Source organism: Trachinotus anak, unplaced genomic scaffold (genome assembly GCF_046630095.1).
Source record: "Trachinotus anak isolate AG129_WGS33_773 ecotype Australia unplaced genomic scaffold, CSIRO_AGI_Tana_v1 ptg000013l, whole genome shotgun sequence".
Lineage (NCBI taxonomy): Eukaryota > Metazoa > Chordata > Actinopteri > Carangiformes > Carangidae > Trachinotus > Trachinotus anak.
In genome coordinates, this window is record NW_027273864.1 from 19,228,248 (window position 1) to 19,252,095 (window position 23,848).

Sequence of the window (23,848 nt, forward strand, 5' to 3'; positions counted from 1 at the left end):
ATAACTGATTACTGCTCGATTGTAGCATTTACTTTGCTTTACTTTCTTTTATTCTGCCGTGGTGGATAAAAGGTTTCGTATTTTACGAAAGGGAAATTATATCGCCTGTTTGTATGTGGAAACCCCAAGGGACATGAAAACTAATGACCATGTTTTATCTACCATACCCCACATTTAACATTTAAGCAGAGGTTTACATGCAGAAAAGCATTTGTAACAAAATGCAAATGTCTTCTAATTGTGTGGTGAATTATTCAAATTATTCCGTTTTTTTACACAAGGGCTGGAAAATAGAGCAGAAGAAGATTATGAAGTGGAATATCTTTAAAGCATATTGAGGTGCTGAGGGGAGAGGAGTGAATGGCAAATTGAACAGAACTGGAGGACAACAAATGTGTAGGCAGTGTCAGTGAGGAAAAGAGTCACATTATTTTCCAGCATGGTACAGTAGTGGCATTATGATTTGCAGCAAGCCGGCCATTAATGCAATGTATCCGCTTTGCATCGCAGACTTCATTCACCCTGTCACGTTTAGAGTTATTGTGCAATAATAACCTGCAGTCTATATTTTATATATTCTATATTTTCCCCACCTGTCAACTCAACTTCTCACATAGACAACTGTTTTGCTTAAAATTTCAATTAAAAAGGGCACGCTTTCACCGAAAACCTGCCTCCGCATACAGTAGTGCATTCTAGCAGCATGCAGCCATGACTAAATTAATACAGTAGTAGTTGTTCAGTATGTTGTGTGTTGTATGAAAATATGGATTAGTATTGTAACATTCACTACTCACCTTGAGTAGTGGCGTTACCAAGGTGTACTGTCTTTTTGCTAAAAGATGTTGTTAGTCATTGTGATAGACAATGAATACAGTAAACACACGTCTTGGAGTGGGATGTATACAGATATTTCTTTCTGCAGTGGTATCTAAACCGCAGCAGAAATATCACAATATAGGGGCTTAATCAAAAGCTTGTTTAATCAATTTATCACTTTATATATATACTCTTTTACCCAACATTATAATCACAAGGACAAAATATTCCATTGGGTATTTGTACTATGACCTTTATGGGATTGTAATGCAAGCGTTAAATGTATTTTTAGAGAACTGTTAATTTTGAAATCAATGTTTTTTGTTTTTTTTAAGCCGCAAACCTGAAGAAGAAAAAGTGAAAGGTGACATTGTAGTTTAAAGAAGAATCCTTTTTTTTTTGTTTTGTTTTGTTTTTTTTCAAATTGAAAATGAATGGTATGTTAATTGTTGACTGAGAAATTAACACTGGGGTCAATATGAGGAAACACATTACCCGTCCTCAGTGCTCTTGTCTGAAAGCACATAACAATCCTCAGCATCTGATTTGCTAGCGGCAGGCTCGCCATGTTGGCACACTGTCATTATTGAGGCTAATGATATTGAATGAGTAAAATCATTTTTCAGCTCAGGGGCCAGCGGCTGTTTGTGCTCTTCGCTTCTGCTGTGTGGTCCAAAGTACATAACGGGCTCTGTGTTTGTGAACAGAGGCTTGTATCTGATGTACACTGAAGGTATGTCAGCTGTTAATGTAGCATGAGGCTCAGAGATTCATGCACTGAGGGTACATTATAGTGTTTGCATTTTTTAAGAACAGGGATGAAAGGGAAAGAAAGAGAGAGTGAAAGACAGAAAGGCAGAGGGCTGAGGTTAATGCTGGGAGAGTGCTGAGATTAATGCTGGTGTACACGGTATGCCCAAGAGGAAGTACAGTAGGTTTGAGTGATCTGTGTTCACGTCACTGTGTTTCAAATGTGCCTCTTGGAGTTGAATCTTGCAAGCTATTTAACATGGCCATGTATTTTTCTTCTCATCCTTGAGTGCAAGATTTTTTTTTTCTTCTGTTAATTCAGTTTGAAATTTTCATTTTGACCTTTTGACAACTGAGGAGGTGAGTGGTTTTATAACTGTGCCCGAAAAGAATACAGTTAAAGCTGTCTTATCCACTCAACAAAACTTTCCATGATTATCCACGCTGCAGAATGACAGTGTGAAATTCAGATCAGCCCCATTTGCATTCAGTCCTCTCTGTTTCCTTGAATGGCAGCCTTGATATTGAATCAAGACTGTCAGTCTGCATCTGTGGGCAAGGATGCATGTTAGGTTCAAAGTGACCTCACTCACAAGGCCAAGGAAACCATCATAGTGAACATCTTTTCAAGGTGTGGAGGGATTGCGGCAGCTTTAGTGCGCTGCCTCACCACAGACTGAGCCGTTCTGTAATGTGACACTGGGTCTGCGTGGCATGACTGGTTAAAATCATCAAGCTTGACTGCGAGAGCCCGCACCTCCTCCAAGGAATGATTAAATGGCTTCAGTCAGGACTGAATTAATGATGCACACAAAATGGCTTATGATTATGTAAAGTAGTCTTGCTGAGGGAATGGAAGAATATCTGTGAGATTGGGGAGGCAGCGCAGGTGGAGAGTCAATCCCATAAGACCACTGCCTTTTCACAGTCCGATATCAGCTCCTCTCTCAATCAACCAAACCCAGGGGGGATCTTCAGGGAATGATACACTTTTACTTTTGCTTCGGTGTAGCAAATAAACTGCCTCAAAGTAATGCTGAGGTGAATTAGTTTGAATACATATCACTTTTCAGTTCGACTACAATTTTTATGCTTTCTGCAGACTAAATTTAAGAGCTCACCATAAACTGCTGAGGATAATGTTTGTGTTTTAAGAAATTCTTTTTTCTTTTTTTGGTCAAAGCACGCTGTTGTTTTTCGCAACACTTCATTATCAGCTAAAGAAAATAATGCTGTGTTGCACTCAGTATCACTTACTGCAGTGACCATGTAAATCAGGGCTGACTCACCTCCTCCCCCAGTGTAAATGTTCAAGTAACTCGTGTTAGCCCAGACTGTCAGTAGGATTCCTCACATCTTTAGAGGTCCACTTTTGGTTGCAAAGTTGACAGTGAGTCACAGCCCCAATATATTGCTACTGGCAGTGTTGTGTAAGAGGATGGCATTTAAATCCCTCCACAGTATTGTGTGAGGTTGTGACGTATAATTATCAATGACTGAGATAAAACACTGTTTAAAAAAAAAAAAAAAAGACCATCCCCCTGAGTTATCTTTGTTCAGTGCACCTTAAAGTTAGTTGATGTAACAGATGGCGGAGATAACAGAGAGAGAAATGTGAGAAGCGTGTCAAAGATTTACAAGTGAAACTTGCAACATTTGCACATGAATTATCACTATACAAGATTTTTTTAAGAAAGATGAAACTGAGCATCGATTTTCCAATATTCTGTTACACAAATGCAAAAGCATGCATCGCCCAGGCTTGGGTGACAAAAGCTGTGGGTGTGAGATTTGGGGCGTCGTGAGTGTGGGTGCATGCTGGGACGTTCTCCTGCATTCTGAGGGCTCTCATCATCAGGGAGCCAGCTTTCCACAGCCTTCACTCCCCCTTGAAATATGAATCATAAATAGACCATGGTAGTTGAACAGAACACACATACAGCAGTACACTTTGGCCACTCTGATGTAAATACTAAGACTCATCCACAGCACAGATCTCAGGCCACAGTAGCCACTTTAGGTACCATCTTAAATGTGCACAGAACATTCGCCATCTGTTTGCTCTGGGCATGTGGAGAGAAATTGCCAAACGGTGGGATGGTGCATTTATTGATGTAGGCCTGTGTTTCACTGTATGCGCTAAGGCTTTGTCTGTGTTGGTGCATAAGAGAGCGAGTCAGATGGGGGTTTTGTTGTGTATTATTTTGCCTATGTGTCTATAAGCGTGTCTGCATGTGAGAAAGACACTTGTGTTATGCTGAAGGAGAACATGAAGACAGCTGTTCTTTCTTTGCCTCACTGATAGAGTTTAATTAGAGCCTGCGTGTATTGCGTGTGTGTGTCTTAGCACCACTCACTTCTCTCTGCATGTTATTTTCTTAAATGCTCTAGAAATAGCCTAGATTTATTAATTCTGTCGTACACTGTGCTGTGTTGTAGTCAGTCAGTTTCATACTGTATGTGTGCAGACATTTTATTTGACTTTTTCGATTGCATTTTATTTTCCTTAAGTGTTACAGACTGTTATTGTGCACACAGTAAAGAGAGGGATTTGTTTTTTTTAAATGAGCGCTGAATCAAGAGACTTGTTTTGACAGTGAAATTTGTATTTGGCTTTTCTTTCTGCATGAGAAGCATTTGAACTGAATGTTATGTAATGTCTAAGTCAGTGATGTAAAACAAATAGAAATGAGGCTTTAGCTTACTTCAGGAAGTACTACAGCACAGGCCAGCAGGCAAAAATCCCATCTACCCCAGAGCATCCTGGTTGGTCATGTGTATTATGAATATTGACATTATATCTACATTTTTTTAAATTAGGCAGATGGACCAATTTTCTCTGAACAGATACACTACCCAATGCAATCTCTTTTTCATCAGCAAGATGTCTTCTTAAAGGCTTGTTAGCGAAGTTTGGACATCTGTATTAACCTTGATTTGCTTATTTGTGATTAGGGCTGCAACAAATTATTATTTTCATTATTGATTAATCTGGTGATTACTTTCTCAATGAACAGTTTGGTCTATAAAATTCCAGAAAATAGTGAAAAGGGTTAAGTCTTTTTTTTTGTCTGAGCAACAGTCCAAAACCCAAAGATATTCAGTTTACAATCATAGAAGACTAAGAAAACCAGAGAATATTCAAGAATTTGAGAAAATTATTAGATTTCTTGATTGAATCTACATCAATAAATGCACCATTGACAATTTGTTGTAGTTCTATTTGTGATTCTATTTGTGATTTTTTTTTTGCAACTTTCATCCAAGTTCAGATCATTTATTACCTCTAAAGATATTTACTCAATTTTCCCATCAAATTTGGGATTATAAAATAAATTCAGTCTGTTGGTTTTATCAGTGAATACACTCTGTCAGTGTCCTTAGGCTACAATACTCAGTTTAAAAGGATGTCAGGATGTTAGAGCTTGAAGATACAGTCAAAGAAAAAAAAAAAGAAATGAAAGACTTGGAATCCCCCACAGGTGTTAGTAAGTCTCCCTCTCGCTCCTCTCCAACATATAGCAGAAGATTTTCCGTTGCTGTGGGCACTGGCAGATTTATTCCCAGAAAAGAGCCGCTGAAAACGCCCAAGTTGGAAGAAAAACAAATTCACCCTTAGGAAAACCCTCTGAGCCAACAATCTGTTTATAAGTAAAAAAAAAAACAAAAAAAAACTGCCATTGACAACTGTCTTAAAGCGCTTCAATGCCAATGCCTCTATCTTTCTGGCTGCTGTATGTATGAACTCGTTTCCATAGACGAAACAAAATCACATTTGACATTGTGTTCTCGAGCTGCTGTCACACACAATGCTGCAAACAAACACCAGTATTCAGTGTATAACTGAGTGTGTGTTCATTTAATGGCTTTCATGAAATGGCAACAGAAAGTATAAAAAAAATGCCCAAAACAAGAAGTAAACACTGAAACTACTATAACTGTGGGACTTTGATGAAATATGTATTAATCACATGACATCTTTGACCAGTTAAAGACAAGCTTTAGAGGTACTGGTAGACTTATTTCTTGTCTAGTTTGGACACAGCCAGGCTAGCTTTTTTGCCTTTGTTTGCAGTCATTATGCTAATCTAAGCTTAGCTAATCATTTCATGGCTCTTGCTTCATACCTCTTCATCAACACCACCCCCCAAAATAAAAAAAATAAATAAATAAAATAAAAAAAAGGCCATATTCATTCACCGCCAGTCTCAACTCACCCCCGCAATTCCATCTCAGCCTTTATTTGAAACGAGAATTGAGTCTTTTTGTGTAGAGTTACTGACAAAGGTCACCAGGCTGGCAGCAAGTGAATAGAGACACGTGGTGGAATGCTGGAGGATGTGCACAACAAAGAGCACAACCATTAATGTTTCAACCAATGAGGTAAATACTGAGGTAAATAGGAGTTCATAAGAAAAATAGAGATCATGGGCTCTATGACTGTAAAATTTCACATGATACAGAGAAGCACATATTAATGAAATTTTCCTTTAATTGCTGATAATGTGTGTAAGCAGCTTTTCTGGGCAAAGTGGTTCACCCTGTTCCTCCTTTTCTTATTGCTTAGTCAGGACAATTTTAATCCAATATCTTAAGTTCTCCTCTGTCGCTCCATCCCTCCCTCCCGTTCCTTTTAGTGGAATGGATGTTACATAAACTTGAATGGAGGAGGAAACCACCTGCAGCCAACACGAGTTAGTGGAATTCAGTGTGTGCATTTTTCCCAAGTTGAAGCCACGGGTGAGGCAGTATTAATAGTTCAGCTCAGTGAACATATCTCTCAACACGTTTCTCTTTACAGCTCTGTGACCTTGTTTGCTCATTCATCACCCTGTCCTGTCCACTGACTTCACCCTGACTTTAAGCCCTTTCTCCCACTCAGTCCTCCTACTCCATGCCTCTAGTCCTTCACTCTATGTGCTTATACTGATTTTTTTGGTATTGAAATGATAACTGGAGAAGAATTACTAAAGACCAACCCATCTAAATCCTCCTCTCAATCATAATTTTAAAACACATAGTTACAGCCGATTTGACATGATCAGCATTTAGTTGATTCCCTGTATAAATGATGACTTAAAGGGTGCAGCAATAAACTGAACTCATCACTATCTCGCATCCTGGGAATTTGTTAAAAAGTGTGGTTTTTGCTCAGGCAGGAGGAGTGATCTTAGTCTTTTCATGAGACAACAGAACAAGTTTATCATCAATTAGATTTAGAGGGCAAAAGGCATATTAATGGATTACATTACTGTGCATATGTGAGCTGTCCCTCTGCCTGTCCCCTCCTCCTGAACACAATATCTCCTTGAGGGAATTTCTTCCAATTTGGCACAGATGTTCACCTGGTCTTGAGGATGATCTGATAGGAATTTGTTGGTCAAAGGTCAAGGTCACTGTGACCTCACAAAAGACGTTTTTGACTCAAGAATTCATACGCTAATTATGACAAAACACTGAGTTCCTACAGACTCTTCACAACATATATTATATGAGCCCAGACAGCCATGAATGTAAACTGCAGTTTGACTGGTTGGCAAAGGCATGCAACAGCAAGTTGTAATTCTAGTTAAAATTGTATTGATTGGTGTAAAGGGGTCACCACAGTGTTTGTTTAGAGGTAATTAGAGTAATTGATTGACCCAACTGAGGAGGGTGTCATTCATAGGAAATTACAAATTCAAGACCCCGGTACCTATGGTTACACTTATTCTTCTTCATTACTTATTGAGAGGTTACAAGGGTTATGTACTGTGTCAAAATACTTTTAAGCAGTTCTCACCTCAAACCCAAAGGTCTGTTCATATATCAGTGTTTACAGGAACAAAATAGACTGTTTGTTTTTGGCATTTTTCAAGTACAAGAGTAAGCAGCTGGTTTTATGCTGGCTATTCAGTGTTGACACTTCAGTTCCCCTGTGTGCAGTGTGGTCTAGTGGTGCCATGTATCAAAGACGGCCATCTATTAATGCTTGCCATCGACTTTCTGTCCTTGTATGTTGGGTTGTTTTTGTGTGATTAGTAAATTATATTTCACTGTTCAGAATATTACTTCTTGCCCGAAGGTTTGGGGTATTATGAAAATAAAATTTGGATGTAATTCTAACAAGGTGACTCATGCAGTTAGCTTAAATATCCTTAACAGAAGAATACAGATGTACAATGGCTAAGCTACCAATAGGCATAGTTGTAGCTGAGCACTGGTATGTACAGTAATGTTAAGATAATAATTTTTATCTGTGCATCCTTTTTATGGTTGTGTTGATGTCCATTATTACATATCAATGATCAATAACTGGAACAAAGTCTTCGCTGAACTCTGGTATTCCCTTTGTTATGCTGACCTTGATAGAAAGACAACATATTGCTGCTCCACTATTTTCCAGAGTCAGCTGCAGAGCTAAATAATGGACTTAGACATGGAGAATTCATTGTGTCAAATAAAGTGTAATGCAATCTGTGTGTAAACAAGCCCCAAAGAGATATCCAAGCCACCTGTAATCAAATAAACCAACATACCAAAATTAAAACTCTTGCCTGGTCCCCTTGGGCTTTGTGCTGATTGGATCAGAAGGGTGACGTCAGTAGAAACCTCAGTGAAAGGTTACTTAGTATTTCAAATTAAACAGCCTACTGGACATGTGCTATGGTCACTACATGTTCTATTCACTGGATCCATCTGGCTTTGTCTCTGCTGCTGCAGTCCTGTTCTGTACCTGTCTCCTTCATTATTGAGGAGGGTGTGAGAGGTGACTTTACTGTTGAGGTTCATGTCTGCTGAGGCTCAGCGGGAACCTGACCCCTTTGTACTTACAGGACCTGACAGAGGGTCATTGCAGCAATGCACAATGCAGTATTCAAGGCCAGTCTTGTAAAATATTGAATACAACAATGTGCTGACAAAGAAACATCCTTACAATGAGAACAATGGCAAGGGCAGAGCTGTGTATTCTGATACCCTCGTTACTTATTTTTAGGTTTGGGGAAGCGCTTAAATACACTAGGTACTAGATGTGCAGTCTTTTTTACAGTTGTTCCTAGTTTATCTAATTAGACAAGTTACCTATGCATGTCATTGGTGCACAACATGCTTGTGAACCATGTATTAAGACATTAAGCAAAATGAATTTGTTCAATCACAGGCATGTATATCCTGGAACAGTGAAACGCTTCAAACACACTCTATGCTGAATGTACAGTAACACCACTTTGTTCTAGAGATGAACTCTAACGTGTTTACAACCTATTTAAAGGGCGATGCAGTCAAGCAGAATTTTGAGTGAAGAAAGTATTTGGTACCGTCATTCGACAAATGTCCACCATTAAAAACACACAAACACGCTCCACTAACAATTTCAGGGAGTAAGCTGCTTTTATTTTCAGTTATCTCTGTTTATGATGCCGAGCAGCACCCCCCCGAGGGGGTATTTTACTCATGCAATTAAGAGGCAGTTAATTGTAGATCAGCTCCAGTGGTTTGCCAGAGGGAACTTGTGTTAACCTTGTCCCCATGTTGCAACACAAGGGCACATAGTCCCATTAGATTCTCTTATCACTCTCTCTTCTCCATCATGACTGTGAGGAACACTGTGTATGCTTATAAGTCAGTAGGTTCCTATATGTGACGTCATCAGGCTCTTGGATTCAAACTGTAACACGATTATAGACCTCACTGACCATCAGATCTTTTTAATGAGGCTCTTTGTAGAGAATAAGTTGGACACAAATGCTTTACTTTCAAAATATACAAGTGGATATGATTTCATTAGTTCTTAATATCACTCAATCTCACTGAAACCTCAGATGGCTCCAAAAAGGGTTATTTTTTACTGTGATATGCTGTCAAAGAATCTAAATGAAAGGAGACACACTCCAAGCATCCATGGTGGTTCAGCAGAGTAAGAGCGGAACTAATGATGTTTGATGATGTAGTGAACATTTAACTGGATTAACTCTTTTAAAATAGAAAGTATGTGGAGATGCATCAAAAAGAAACTTAAAGCATTTGAATAGCTTTTTTTTTTCCTTTTCCACTACAAGACAAATGTATCTCTCTTAGCCCACTTAAAGGGGATGTGATACTGAAGAGATTTCCATATTTATTTTAAACAGTTTAGTCAGTGTTTTTGGACTTGGTGTTCAGATCACATTGAAAGAAGTGTTTTGTTAGTCATTCCAGCAATTCAGCAGTCTTATCATATCACAAAACACCCCCACACACACACACACACACACACACACACACATATACACAGTACCACTCACATATGTAGTGACACACACAGTCATGCAACATACATCTGCGCGCGCACGCACACACACACACACACACACACACACACACACACACACACACACACACACACACACACACCTATCCCCTGTCTACCTCTCTACTCCTTTTTATTTCAACTGAATCTCTACAGGCAGTCTTGTAAAAATATATTAGATGTCCTCCCACACACTGACTTTGACTCCTGCTCATGTTACATCATCTCTGATGCCACATTTCTTTTATCTTTTTACACTGCCAGCATATCTTTTAAAGGAGGGTGACCAGACGCAGCACAATTCATTCTGTATGTTTAATAATTTCTTAGATCAGAGATATCTGAAGAAATTGAACTATTAAGGTCTCAAAGTTTTCATTGATCAGAAAAAAATCAGAAAATTAAAAAAAAATCAGTTATTTCAGTAATTATAACAAATCTGTTATGATGTAGCCTTTAGAGCAGGAACCATAGACGTGTCAGAAAACTTTAAAAGCTTGTACAAAAGGATCAAAGACCTAACCAAAGCTGCGATTGTCAGCAGAGGGGTCTGTCTGGACTGTGATAGGCTCAGAGATGCCAGCTTTAGGAGCAAGTTGTTGTGAGTAGTCAAGCTTCTCTGTAGCTGTAGGGGATTTTACTCAGATAGCGGCTGAGGGATCCTGGTGTGCTGTGAGAAATTTCAGTGGATGTCATGGTGGGCCTGTTTAAGTCCCCTTTCCTCTCTTCTACTCTCTCCTGACATTTCTCTGCACACACATGCAGCATATATGCACACATGCTCTCACTGTCAGCACACGTGTTACTGTCCTTCCTTACTCATCCACTCGACATGTGTCAGTGCTGCAGTAAATGCAGGCTGGCTTCAAATCCAGACAACGCGCTCTTTTTCTCATCTTCCATGACTTTAAGCTTCCACTCCTATAAGAACCTTAAGAACAGACTTTTCTTCCATTACAAAAGTTTGATAGGGTTGTTCTATATTTATCAATCAATCAAAGTGAGGCTTAAAGTCTTTCTCTAATGGTCATAGCCATCGCCTGAGTGCAAAATATCTCTAATCACTGCCACCTCAGCACTGCATTAATGTTGATGTAATTCTCTCTGTTTTGACAGAAACCTTGGGAAGTCAGGCCTGCGGGTGTCCTGCCTTGGATTAGGTAAGAGTCTCTTAGATTATGGGACACACCGAGAATTTTTCTGCACCCCAAAGACTTGTATAAAAGATTTGTAAGGCAAACTGATAACCCCGTGGTCCTTTAACTCCAGAAGAGTGTGGGAAAATGTTTTGTCACAAGTTCTAGTAACTCTGCAGAAGTTATAAACCAGCTAGATCTCATTTCTTGTACAGTATGTGCAGTATCACTTGTGCAGTACACATAGTATCACTGTTCACTTGCTCATCTGTGTGCATATGTGTGTTTATGTACTACACTGACACGTACCTCCCTGCCATCCTCTTTAGGAACATGGGTGACATTCGGTGGACAGATAACGGATGAGGTGAGAGCAGATGGATTTTGTCATCTTCCATCACTCAAGGGTTGGGAATGGAAACCCTGCATATGATCTGGCATATCCTGGATTGCTCAAGAAGCCTATTTTTGCTTTTAGTGACAACATATTGCAAGAGAGAACCAACAGAGAACAAACATATGTTAAAGGAAGGCAAAGCCATGGCATCCTTCTTTAGTCCTGTGAAGGAAGTTTTAATTATTGAAAAGCCCTAACACCTCGCATCAGTGATCACTCACCCCATAGTTTCCTCTCTCTCTTCCTTCTCCCCTGTTCTCTCAACAGATGGCAGAGCAGCTGATGACTCTGGCTTATGAAAATGGCATCAATCTGTTTGACACAGCAGAGGTCTACGCTGCTGGGAAGTAAGTATATCCTGTGCCACAGGTCTCTCATCAGTCGGCAGTAGCACCAAATATTAAGAAGCTGCTGAGTCACCAGGTAGAGATTATAGACTAGTTCCAATGCTTGGGTGTTGTTGTCAGGTCCACACTTCACCTTTATCTCAAAAAACATACTATTTAATTTATTTTATTGGTGTGTAGCCATGCAGATAGCTTCAGTTTAATGTGTAGTGGCCAACCCAATACAAGCTACTCAAAGCATTGGAAAAATTACTCTTGAAAAGTCATCAGTAATTGTAATGTTACTATAGGAACACAGTCCTCTGAGTAATTCACAAGCATCAGTAAGTTGCGTGGTGAACTCTCTGCCATAATAACCACATGGTTGTTGAGTTATTTGCTTGTTTCAGTTCGACCTACATTTCATTTTCAATCAAAGTAACATTTTGTGACTCCTGTCCATCGTGTACTGCATTCAGTGCAGCTGCCAAGGCCCACACAAGAACTGGCATGGCAGACGGCCGCTGTAGTGCTCCTCTTTTTTCCACAATCAAATATTAATTTTCACAATCGAATGTCTGTTTTTTAGAGATGGCCCAATACAATTTTTTTCCTTACTGAATCCAAAACCTGAACTTGTGTACCAGCTGATACCAATGCATTCAAAAAAATGTAACAGTTGTATCAGCTGTATACTACTAACCCTATATGGATGTGATATGATTGCTGTCATTGTTTAGGTTTAACCAATTATGAACAAATGCCTCTATGCCATGGGATCTTTCTTTTATTACAGAGGAAAGCTCTTATAGTGATCAGAAAGCTTGGGACAGAATCATTTCTGTATGTGTGTATCTCACTCACTGTAGTTACCAGTGGCAGCACAGCACAACATCCTGTGTAGGCTACTGTTTTAGAACGGGCAAAGAAGACTTTATTTCTGGCAAAACCTCTGTTTTTATTTGGGTGTGAAGCTATAAAGCTTATCAATACATTACATGGTATCGGATCTGTGCATAAACTCATGTACTCATCAATTTCTGACCCAGTATTTCAGGCAGTATCGTTTGTTTTTTTGTTTTGTTTTGTTTTAAATTTATATACAATTCAATTACATAAACGAATTTAAAATATTCGTTGACAGCCTAATATAAACACAAATCAATTCCCATTTTTTATTTTTCAAGAAATTAGTTTGAATGTGGCACTAAAGTTTGGTGGAAACTTGGCTACTGTCCATAATTTTCATCGGTACTGTTCCGTCAGCAAAAAGTCGTTCCAATGAGCTATTAATGGATACAAAAGATCAATGTGTCTCTGCTGGAATGCAGACCTGAATTTAGGGCTGTCCTTTTTATCAACAGCTTGTCATTGTTGCAGTAGCATTTATGAGGGTTCAGATATTCATAGTCTTGGTCTAAATATATAGGGCAGCAAGTGATGATATTTTTAACCTTAGAAAGCAGCCCTGTGATGCCTTATTGCTGTATGTAATGATGGTTTCAATTCCAGCATGGATTAATCTGGCTTTGTAGTAACTTGGGTGCTTTGAAATAATCTAGGGGATTATCCTTTGCAAACAGTATCTCTGATTAACAGCACCAAGTCCTTTTTCAATCCTCCCAAGAATATTCTAGTTTTGCCATAATGTTTGGGGAGATAGTTCAGAGTGCTAGTGTTTCACAATAGAAAATCAAAAGAAAACAAAAAGACAAGAAACATGCAGTAGGTCTCTGTGGTTTTCCTCATTTCTCAACTAATTCCTCAGCAGCTGTTGTCTGCCTGACGTCATCACTACATGTTCCATTGTTCTGAGGAGCTTTCAATAATCAGTTTGTCTCTGCGTAAGCCAAAATAACATGCACATAGTTGATCTTTGACACAGAAATTTTACCAATTCTGGCTTTTATCATCATGCTGCCATAAAACAAACCTCAATTCAACAGAAAGCACAAATCTGTTTGGCACGTGCAAATGTTTGTGACAGCATGTCACACAGCTCAATATGTGTTGCACAGGTGTTAATCCTGACAGCTTCCAGCTCAAAGCAGTGCTGAGGAGCTTATATTACACACACACACACACACACACACACACACACACACACACACGCATACACATGCAGGAGTAGAACAAATCTCACACTTTGCACATCAGAATGGAGAAAGCTTTCATGTGAAGTCCTTGGTTCTGGCTTACTGTGATTCCTTCATCAGTCAGACTCAGAAAACATGTAGTGGTAGCTGGTGGCTGTACATTCGGCTGCTGTAATGTTGATTCTGTGTCGCGATAGTGGACAGATAAACTAGGTTTGTAAGCTGTGCTCACTCTCCTTGCCCAGTTTCTGGCCGTTTGTTTGGCATGTTTGTTCGGCCTTAGCTCTACAAAACAGAGAAACGGTCACAAAACAAACATTCAATATATAGAGATATTTAAATATTGATGGTGAAATTTAACTAGCATATCCATCCCAATATACAGATTACTGTTTCTGAGAAATATAAATAAATATGTATAATTGCACAAATAAACATATTCTGCTTATCCCCTTTCGCTGCTGTTATCAGCAAACACATATGGCTTCAAAGCATTTAAAAGTGTGTGAGTAATTGGCAGACTAGAAATCCCATCTTCATTTTCTTTCAGGCTCATACATTGTGCTCTAGTTGCATAGTAATTGCATGATATTGTGTGAGACCAGTGACAAATTGGTAGCATAATTACATAGAAATCTTAAAGTAATAAAATATCTTAAATCCATGAATAATGCAGCATCACGCCATTCCTTGTGCTGTAAGTCATAACATTGACTTAGCACTGGGATAAAGTCGTAGTTAATGGATGAAGAACGTTAACCTGCTCAAGGCACACTGTACCTTATCTCTTACACACATTTCCTACATGCACACAGATCATTGTGTGGGTATTTGCCAAAGACACACACATACACATACTTTTATTCACTCAAACACACACGTTATTGGTCTCAGGGGAGTGCTTCCGTGCTTGTTGTTTAAAAAGGTGTGAGTCCAGCTGGCCAGGTCTGGAACAGCTAGTAGAAGTGCAGCACCTACTGTACTCATGCTGCTTATTGGATCAGCAAGCTGTACCTGGAACATACACACGAGTACAGAGAAGAATTATTTATTTATTTATTTTTGGAAAAGGGGGGGGGGGGTTAATATTTTATTGAATTTACCTTTAAACAAACAAAGAGAAATAAATTATAAAAACACATATTCATGCAGGACCCTTAAAAACAAACAGACAAACAAACAAGAATCGAAATTCAAAATTACCGTATTTTCCGCACTATAGGGTGCACTGGATTATAGGGCGCACTGTCAATGAATGGTCTATTTTCGAACTTTTTTCATATACAAAGCGCACCGGACTATAAGGCGCATTAAGCGAAACAAAACAGTCAGATAAGTCAGTCAAACTTTATTTAACGCGTTCACAATAACTCTCAACATTGTTCAAACCTTGATGAGCGTATTCACAATAACTCCCAACCTTGTTCAGTTGTAACACGTAAAAAAACACAGTCTGATACCGCTAAATCAAACGTTAGCGTATTCACAATAACTCCTTATAGGTCCTTAGACACACACACTGTAATATTATGGTGAAGCACAGTATGTATTACTCCGCGACGCTCCTGACTACGATAGCCGTAATGCTGCAAGCGGTGCGGCTTTGTAGTTTACCAAACATTTTGACAGAGCGCCGTGAGCGCCGTGTACCACACAAAATCGCTTCGAGGTCAGTAAGCACAACCAGAATTAATCCATATATAAAGCGCTCCGGATTATAAGGCGCACTGTCGTTTTTTGAGAAAATTAAAGGCTTTTAAGTGCGCCTTATAGTCCGGAAAATACGGTAACCATGTCTTAATGCCTTTAATGTCCTAAAAATGTAATATGGATTCATATATTTTTGATTCTGATCAATTTTCCTACTACCTCATTTGCCCTTTATAAGAATCCATACATCTATACAGAACTTTTCAAAACAAAAGTTACTGCCTCACAATGAAACCATTTTGCATGAAATAAACAGTTTTTTTAGTGCACTCAGGTCAAATGACTGTATTGCCCATTGTTTATTAGTTTTTGCTCAACTGATACTGGAGTTTTGAGGTTGATACTCATATCAATATTTGGTATATTATATCAATTATATATATCGGCCTGGCCAATTCATCTCTATGACTCTGTAATCTTTAAATTTTAGCAAAAGGGGTTATTTGGGGAACACAGTATGTCGAACTCAGGCTTCAGTTTTACAAAACAAAAATGATCATAAAATTAATAATAACACTTGTCTCTAAGACTGACCAAACGGAAGTACAAAAATCAGCCCCCTGAATTACCCATTTTAGCTACCTGCATTGTGATAGATTAATCCAGTCAGAATGTCAACAATTATGAGAATAAGACCCAGGTTAAAAAATACGTGAATTTTCTTCAGTGTTTTATTTAATAATCCCAGTGAGTGACATTTATAAAGGCATGTCAGTTTGTCAGTGGTATAAATTGTTGGTATTTCTAGCTGAGCTGACTGTTAAACTTCCATCTGATTACCACAGCCGCAAACCACCACTCAGTGTGTGTCGGCACAGCCACGCAGTGACTGGCACAAGCACTAATGCACTGTCATAGATGAGATGAATTATAGTCCTTGTAGTTAAACATGCTTTTGACAACAAAACATAATTTATTTGAAAACTGCATAAGTTAGACATCATCAATGCACCAAAAATGAATTCAAAAGAAATTGTAGTAGTTGCTGTTTTTTTACCTCTCAGAATTGCCCAAATAATTTAATGGGAAACTGTGTTACAAGGAGGTGTCTCATTATTTGTCTGAGTGAGAGGACTGGAGAGACATCCTACTGACAGGTTTCTGCCTGGCCCTAATGAGCCCCATGTTGGTAATGCCAATCATTAGTATCCCTGTGGCTGCTAATGGCTGCCTCTACAGCACAGCTGGACCCAGGCCCCACTGACTCTGACCTGGCAGCTAGGTCACGCTCACCAGTCCTAAACAGGTGTACTTTCCAGTGAAAGCTACCTTATATATTATTATGCTATTATTATTACGTGTGCGTGTGTGTTATTATTACGTTTTCTTTTTAATTTTATGACTTGAAACCATCTCTCAGACAGTTGGGTGTAAACATTCATATCATTTTAAGACTGTCTTCATTCAGTCATGCATTCTCTCCATCTCCTTTGCAGGGCAGAGGTGGTGCTTGGCAACATCATAAAGAAGAAAGGATGGAGGTATGATGCACACTTAAATTAGGTTTGGTGTTTTTTAATTTCCGTCCCAGCCAGCCTCCCTAATCTTGTATCATCTCCTTCCTTGCGCATATTGGGAGGCTGTGTGTTGTGAACTGGAACGGTAAGGTAGGCAGATGAAAGATTAATGCGGGCCGCCGTGCCATGCCCACACTCCTGTGTCCCTCCTCAACGATGCTGAATAATGGATGAACTTCTAGTGCCTTGTCTTCTACTTTATCTGTCCTGGATTGGCATTTGTATAGCTTTGTCAGGTTATACGCCTACAACACTCATTCATTGGCGCTGGCCAAGTTCTGGCACAGTCACACTTACTGTGAGATGTGGGTGAGTGTGACATTGAAGGAGTAAGGTAGAAATGCATGATTACCAAGTGAATGTGTCTGAGCTTTTCATCCTGTTAATACATATAATATAAGGTTTGTGTAGACCTCAGATATCACCAACTCCAACACATGAGGCTTTTTTGCTATAACTCTCCATGTTGGCAGGTGATGTAACAGATGTGTTTTCATTTCCCACTTTCAGGCGTTCAAGTCTGGTGATAACAACAAAGATCTTCTGGGGTGGAAAGTAAGTTTCATCCGGTTGCTTCCAAATGAGAAACGTATAATTTTCTCGACTTGCTTGATGTCCCTGGTAATGGGATCATGCGTCATCCAAACTGATCTGTTGTCAGGCACTTTCAGTAAAGCAGTAAAACATTTATAAGATCATATTTCACAAAGGATATGTGATATTATATCATCCTGGAAGGGCAGGTTGTGTTGTATTTCAAATAACTGTTCATAAACCAAGATCTATTTTTTATTTTATTTCTTTTCTAGAGCGGAGACTGAAAGAGGTTTATCCCGAAAACACATTATAGAAGGTAAACAGCAGTGCTGTAGATTATAGGATTAAATGCTGATACAGCAATAACAAAATACTTCTTAATTAGTTGTTTTTGCTCAAGGGAAACAGGCTACATTTTAATAATTGACATACTCTTGGGTTTATTGGAGTTGCAGAGAAAACTTTTTTGTATAATAACACTGTAAAAATAAATGGTTTGAAAATCCAATGCACTAATTATTTGGCAGTTTATGCTGTAGTTTGGGTGTTTATGAAGAACAACTTATTTATTGTGGTACTTATTTCTAGGTTTAAAGGCCTCTCTAGAAAGACTGCAGTTAGACTATGTGGATGTGGTTTTTGCCAACAGACCAGACCCTAATACACCTATGGAAGGTAATGCTTCTATTGCTTCTCTTTTATCTCTTATTAGTTTTAATTAGCCATCTATCTTTTCCTCTTCCTCTCAAACACTCTAAACAATGTTTTCCTATGTATTGTCATATTGCACATAACAAATGCACCTCTTTTCTGTCTCTATGACTACTGCGAAGTGAAGACTCGGATATATAAACCTCTTGATACTGAAATATCTATTTTTAAATGCTGCATGTCGTCCTGGTGCTTCCACCTCCACAGTCAGAATGAGGATAGATGGGTACTGATGCTGGAGACCTTTAAATGGCAGTGGGCTAACTGTGTGTGGGTTCAGCTGGTCACACTGTATCCATCCGCTCCTGTGTCAGAGTTCCTCTTTGGGTTACAGTTCGGTTACAGGTCATCCTCTTGCCTTCAGTTTGATGCCTCACCGGCTCAGGCTCTTTCACAATACTTTAATGTCTTGTTAGTCAGAAGTAGCAGGTGTTGTTTGATGTAAAAGTCGAAGCGATTTTTTTGCCCATCTGCCCTTTTAAAAGATTTTCAGTTCACATGGACAGCTCTTAGTCTATGCCTTAAAATCTATGGCGGTAAAACCATCTGGTGCATTTTATTCTGGCTATAGCTGAAGGGGTGGAAAGGAGGTGAACTGCTGTTCTATCAGTTTACAGAGAAACCCTCTTAGGCCAAGACCCACTAGATGATGGGAGGGCTGGTTTGTTAAGCCAAGAGAGTTTTCAGAAACAGCACATCAGCAAGAGGAGTGGATAGATGGATGGAGGATTACTGAGAGCTGACACACCCCTGTTTTATTGCTCTCATGGGTTCCTGATCTTGTCAGGGACACCCTGATTGTTATCGAACATGTGTGATATTTTGGTCAGTGGCCACTGACAGTTGGTTGCTTCGACCAGCGAAAAGACGGAAATTACAGTCTGATAATGTGAGATTTAATTCAGAGTCACACAGGGTCAGATATTACAGTAAAATTAAATCCCTATCTGATGGCTTTAAATAAAATATAGTGATGTGTTGACAGAAGAACATGAGAATAAACTTTGTTTAACATTCAGTAAAGCCCGGTCAGCACATTAATGGAAAAAAATCATCCTTAAAATATTTTTCATTTTGTAGAATCAAAGGTATTTTTTTAATCTTCTATGCTTAAAATACAGAGGCTGTAGTCCAGTTTTGTCTATAACCAAAGATTTGAACTGGTGCAAACATGCCTGTCATCTCTAATTTATTTCATTCGCCTCAATTTTGTAGCATGTTGCAGATAAAAAAAGATGGATTTTTATGTTACTGTCATTCATGTGTGCCTTGTTGTGGATAGATGTCATCCTCCTCAGAATGAATCACTCACCATTCTGATTCACATAATCAGCTTTTCCGCTTCTCTGCTAAATGGCCAGGTCCATTTGGATTGCAAATGATAACACACATCTTTTATAAGAATAAAGAACTCAGATACACATACAGGAGACACTCAGGACAGTGACAGATAAAGGTAGTAATAATTCTATTCTGTAAACACAGCGGGTTGACACCATCATTTTAACATTTTTGTGTATTTCTACTCACAGAAACGGTTAGAGCAATGACCCATGTTATAAATCAAGGCATGGCCATGTACTGGGGAACATCCCGCTGGAGCCCAATGGAGATAATGGTGAGATTTAATTTATCTGTGTAGATGACTGTCCAAAAAAATCAGCAATACACAACGTGTAGTTTTAGGGAACATGATTTCCAATATAGCATTAGGATTTATTTCCTTCTATCACAAGGTTGGAATTAATTCTTACTTCACTTTATTTTATCTGTTCCTGTTTAATGCTGGTCTGTGTATGTTGCACTTTCCTGTATATGGGCCTAATCTTGTTTCTTCCATGTCTTCCTGTAGGAAGCGTACTCTGTGGCGCGACAGTTCAACCAGATTCCTCCCATCTGTGAGCAGGCCGAGTACCACATGTTCCAGAGAGAGAAGGTGGAGGTGCAGCTACCTGAGCTCTTCCATAAGATAGGTGAGCAGTCATGGATTTGTGTCTTTGCATAGATTATTAGATTAAGTCTTCTTTTGAGGTACAGTAGGGATAGAGAAATTGACTGCAAAATATTGGACATAAGTTCTGTACAAACAATGCTTTTAAATACAAATCCGGACAGAAATTATTTCACAAAAACTGACAGATCTGAGAAGATCAGTGAATTTTTTTTGTCACAGGGTTCGTCATCATAATATGCTTCTCAAATCTCTTCAAATGACGAGCACAAGTTTTCAATAAACATGAATATATAAAGTCCTGCTCAGTTCCTGTTTTCAAGCTAAGTGGCTGTGACACTGTGTCACTGTCCATCTAAAACTATAGCACATGAGCCGACTTCATCCAGGTTTGAATCCTATATAAGTTGTCACACAAACAATTGACAGTCTGAGGCTTGAGTGGCAGATGAGAGGGATCCTTTCTGACATTGCAGATTCTCTTTAGCCAGTTGCTGTACGCAATCTACCAAGTCAACAAAAACAGGCCCGTCTTAAAGTCCAGATTGAAAGGAAGAAATGCATTCAAATACAGCAGGAATGTAGTGTTACTAATATGCTTTTTCTTCTAAAGACCAAATTTTATATTATAATCCTTAGAGAAAGTAAGCTACTGTTTTTCAGTGATGTTGATGATCAAATTTGTGTTCTCAGGTGTGGGGGCCATGACATGGTCACCACTGGCCTGCGGGATCATCTCAGGGAAATACGACGGCAGGGTGCCTCCCTATTCTCGGGCTTCTCTGAAGGTAGACAAACCTCACTGGCTGTTGTCCGTCTTTATCCCACTTTGATCATTTGTGCTAGTGTCGCAGTTGTGATTTTTTCCCCACTGATTGCTGGTTGTTTGTTTGCTTATTGTGTGTTTGTGTCTTTCAGGTTCTGTAACTGTGCAACATCACATATATCTGTGTGTTTTCAGTGCCATGTTGACGCCATGCACTGTGTACCTTTCCACAAGCAGTGTTGTCGGACACTGTTTGCCAGCTGGTGTCAGCTTAACGCACATGAGCCACACGATACATGTGCACAACAATGCATTCATGCAGAACCATGACAGTATAGCATGTGCATACACACCAACAAATTGTTTTTAACTTGCCACAATGGACACCAACACTTTTTAAACTGAAACTAAATAATCAAATTGGTAGATGAATCAAGAAGCAGTTCAATATGTTATTCCAGACAACTCATTTGTGATCTACTATCTTTTTTTGAAAGGCTTGTTTTGCTCTAAGCATGAGGGAACAAAACAGTCACATTAACCAAAAATTAATGAGGAGGAGAAACACTTCATGATTTAGTTCAGTGAGCACTCAGAAACCCAGTGGAATATTTCTCTTTAAAGTGACAGATGAACTCAGGAAGTGTGCAGTTACATGGTTTGATCAGCAACAACACACTTCTTCCAGTTATGTCAAATTACTTTTATTTTATTGAAAACAAGATTTTGGCATTTCTCATCACAACTTTGAACATAACACAAAATAACCCACTGAACATCTGTGTTACACAGGAGCTAACACCTGAGTCAATGCAATGATCTGTCCCTGTGATGGAGTGGCATGTTGTGTATCTGTGGATTGTGTGTCAGTGACTGTCGATTAGACCTCTCCTGGTTCATGAAACTAGCTCTCCATTTTGGTGTTGTGCAGTATCTTTGGTGACTTGTGTGGAATGTGCTGCTTCCTGTTTGGTTCAGTGTTGCCTGTGGATGTTTGTGGTATCTTGGCTCTTTAACTCAGTGATTATTCCTACTGGTTGTAATGTGCGAGTATTAGCATTGTGGTACAGTATAATTCATGATCTCTGATACTTTTAGTTCTAACATTGAGGTATAAAAATTAGACAAACAGATACTGTGTAATTTCAGCAAGTACAGTAATGGTTTATTTAAATACAGAATTTTTAAAATGTAACTTTGTAATTATGATATAATGAACTAAATATTCAGTGTTTCAGTAAGCGTAGCTGGAGATATGTTTCCCTGGCTGAGGTGTAGACAGCAGGAGACAGTCACGTGTTTAAAAACAGGCCCTGGTGACACAGGAGCTGCGGCGCAGCCGTGTGAGCAGGGCTGTGTTTTTGAGCAGGTGTGCTGTGTTTTTGACAGGGTTACCAGTGGTTGAAGGACAAGATCTTGAGTGAGGAGGGCCGGCGTCAGCAGGCGAAGTTGAAAGAGCTGCAGGCAATCGCGGAGCGGCTGGGCTGCACTCTGCCCCAACTCGCCATCGGTACGCAGATACACTCTGCCGCTCTCTCTCTTTCTGTCTGTCTGTCCGTCCCTCTGCCTCGGATGGGCCGAGGTCAGCACCTTTGGTGCTGTCTGGTTTGACTGTTGGTGTGTTGTGCTGTGTGTGTGTGTGTGTGTGTGTGTGTGTGTGTGTGTGTGTGTGTGTGTGTGTGCGTGTGCGTGTGCGTGTGCGTGTGTTTGTATTGTATCTACTGCTGTTTTTAATTAGAAATGAAGATAAAATGGAATAGGAAACTAGACAACAGAGAAATAAGAAAATAAAAAAATAAATAAATGTGTATGGTGAAGACACGTGAACTCATCTACAGCCTATCTCATTGTCTCTCCAGATCCAATAGGAAAAGCAACAACATTAATATACAGTGTATCCTCTAAACAAGAATTTAGCACAGTTCCTTGAATACATTAAGACAGTGATGTTGTAAATATCAACGTATGGAATGTAGATGTGTTTACAGTATGTGTTTGTATATGCAGGTCTGTGGTTTTCCCTGGTGTTAACATGTATTTAACAGTTTCCTGTGTCAGCATTAAAATAGCATCCCAGACATAAATCTAGTCAGTGACCAATATCGATTCACTGCTGGGCAGGAAAGTGAGAATGTGCAAACCCCAAAGACGCACACTCCTGCGAGGGCTGTTAAAGCGTCAGTCTTCAGGGACGCAGCGAGTAAATCTGGGACTCGTCTCATATCTCAGCACAGATCACAGCAGATTTTTCACCCTCACAGTAATGCAGTGTCATAGATTAGTTTTCACGGACCATTAGTGGACACCCTCACCTCTCCCAATTACCATAAATCCTTCTAGCGCTCCTGAAGGCAACACTAGAGATTTATATCTACTATGTAGTCCTCTACACTACATTGTGGCACTAGAGTATTGAATGAAAACTATATAACAATGACAGACTGCTTCCTGCCTTTGGCTTGATGCTGAGGCCTGGTCCTGCTGGAGCAAGTAGTAAATTCAGGGATCAGACTGTGGTTGTGAGTGGGAGAATAGAGTTAATATGTTGTGAGCATCTCGGTGGCCTAGGGGAAGGTTTGCTTTTCCACCAGTCTAGTTGAAGACCTTCAAATGTTGTCTTTTTTAGCCATATGCTCCTGTTGGTGGAAGATTTATGTAGAGTCATAATCCCACTATTTTTGCAACCTTTTATGCTATAATCTGTTGACAAATGAATTCTGCTCAATTGCAAAAGCATGCCCTTGTATTACATAATACAACTCACAATTATAATAGCACATCAAACAGAAATAGCTTTTTTGTGTTGGTTTCTTTAGCGACATCACCAAAGAAAGCTCATTCCCAGCATAATATTAGCAGAGTG

General features: G+C 39.3%; 1 protein-coding gene across 4 annotated transcripts in view; it reads left to right on the forward strand.

Moving 5' to 3' along the window:
* The window catches only part of kcnab2a (potassium voltage-gated channel subfamily A regulatory beta subunit 2a), an 83,862-nt gene that overhangs the window by 53,829 nt on the left and 6,185 nt on the right, over positions 1-23,848 (forward strand). For all 4 annotated transcript variants that reach the window (XM_071494497.1, XM_071494499.1, XM_071494498.1 and 1 more), the window contains 11 exons: positions 10,955-10,998; positions 11,304-11,341; positions 11,639-11,718; positions 16,940-16,984; positions 17,531-17,575; positions 17,830-17,873; positions 18,146-18,232; positions 19,801-19,886; positions 20,121-20,241; positions 20,913-21,007; positions 22,375-22,495. In XM_071494497.1, the coding sequence (XP_071350598.1) occupies positions 10,955-10,998; positions 11,304-11,341; positions 11,639-11,718; positions 16,940-16,984; positions 17,531-17,575; positions 17,830-17,873; positions 18,146-18,232; positions 19,801-19,886; positions 20,121-20,241; positions 20,913-21,007; positions 22,375-22,495 (806 nt within the window). The remainder of the gene's footprint in view (positions 1-10,954; positions 10,999-11,303; positions 11,342-11,638; positions 11,719-16,939; positions 16,985-17,530; positions 17,576-17,829; positions 17,874-18,145; positions 18,233-19,800; positions 19,887-20,120; positions 20,242-20,912; positions 21,008-22,374; positions 22,496-23,848) is intronic.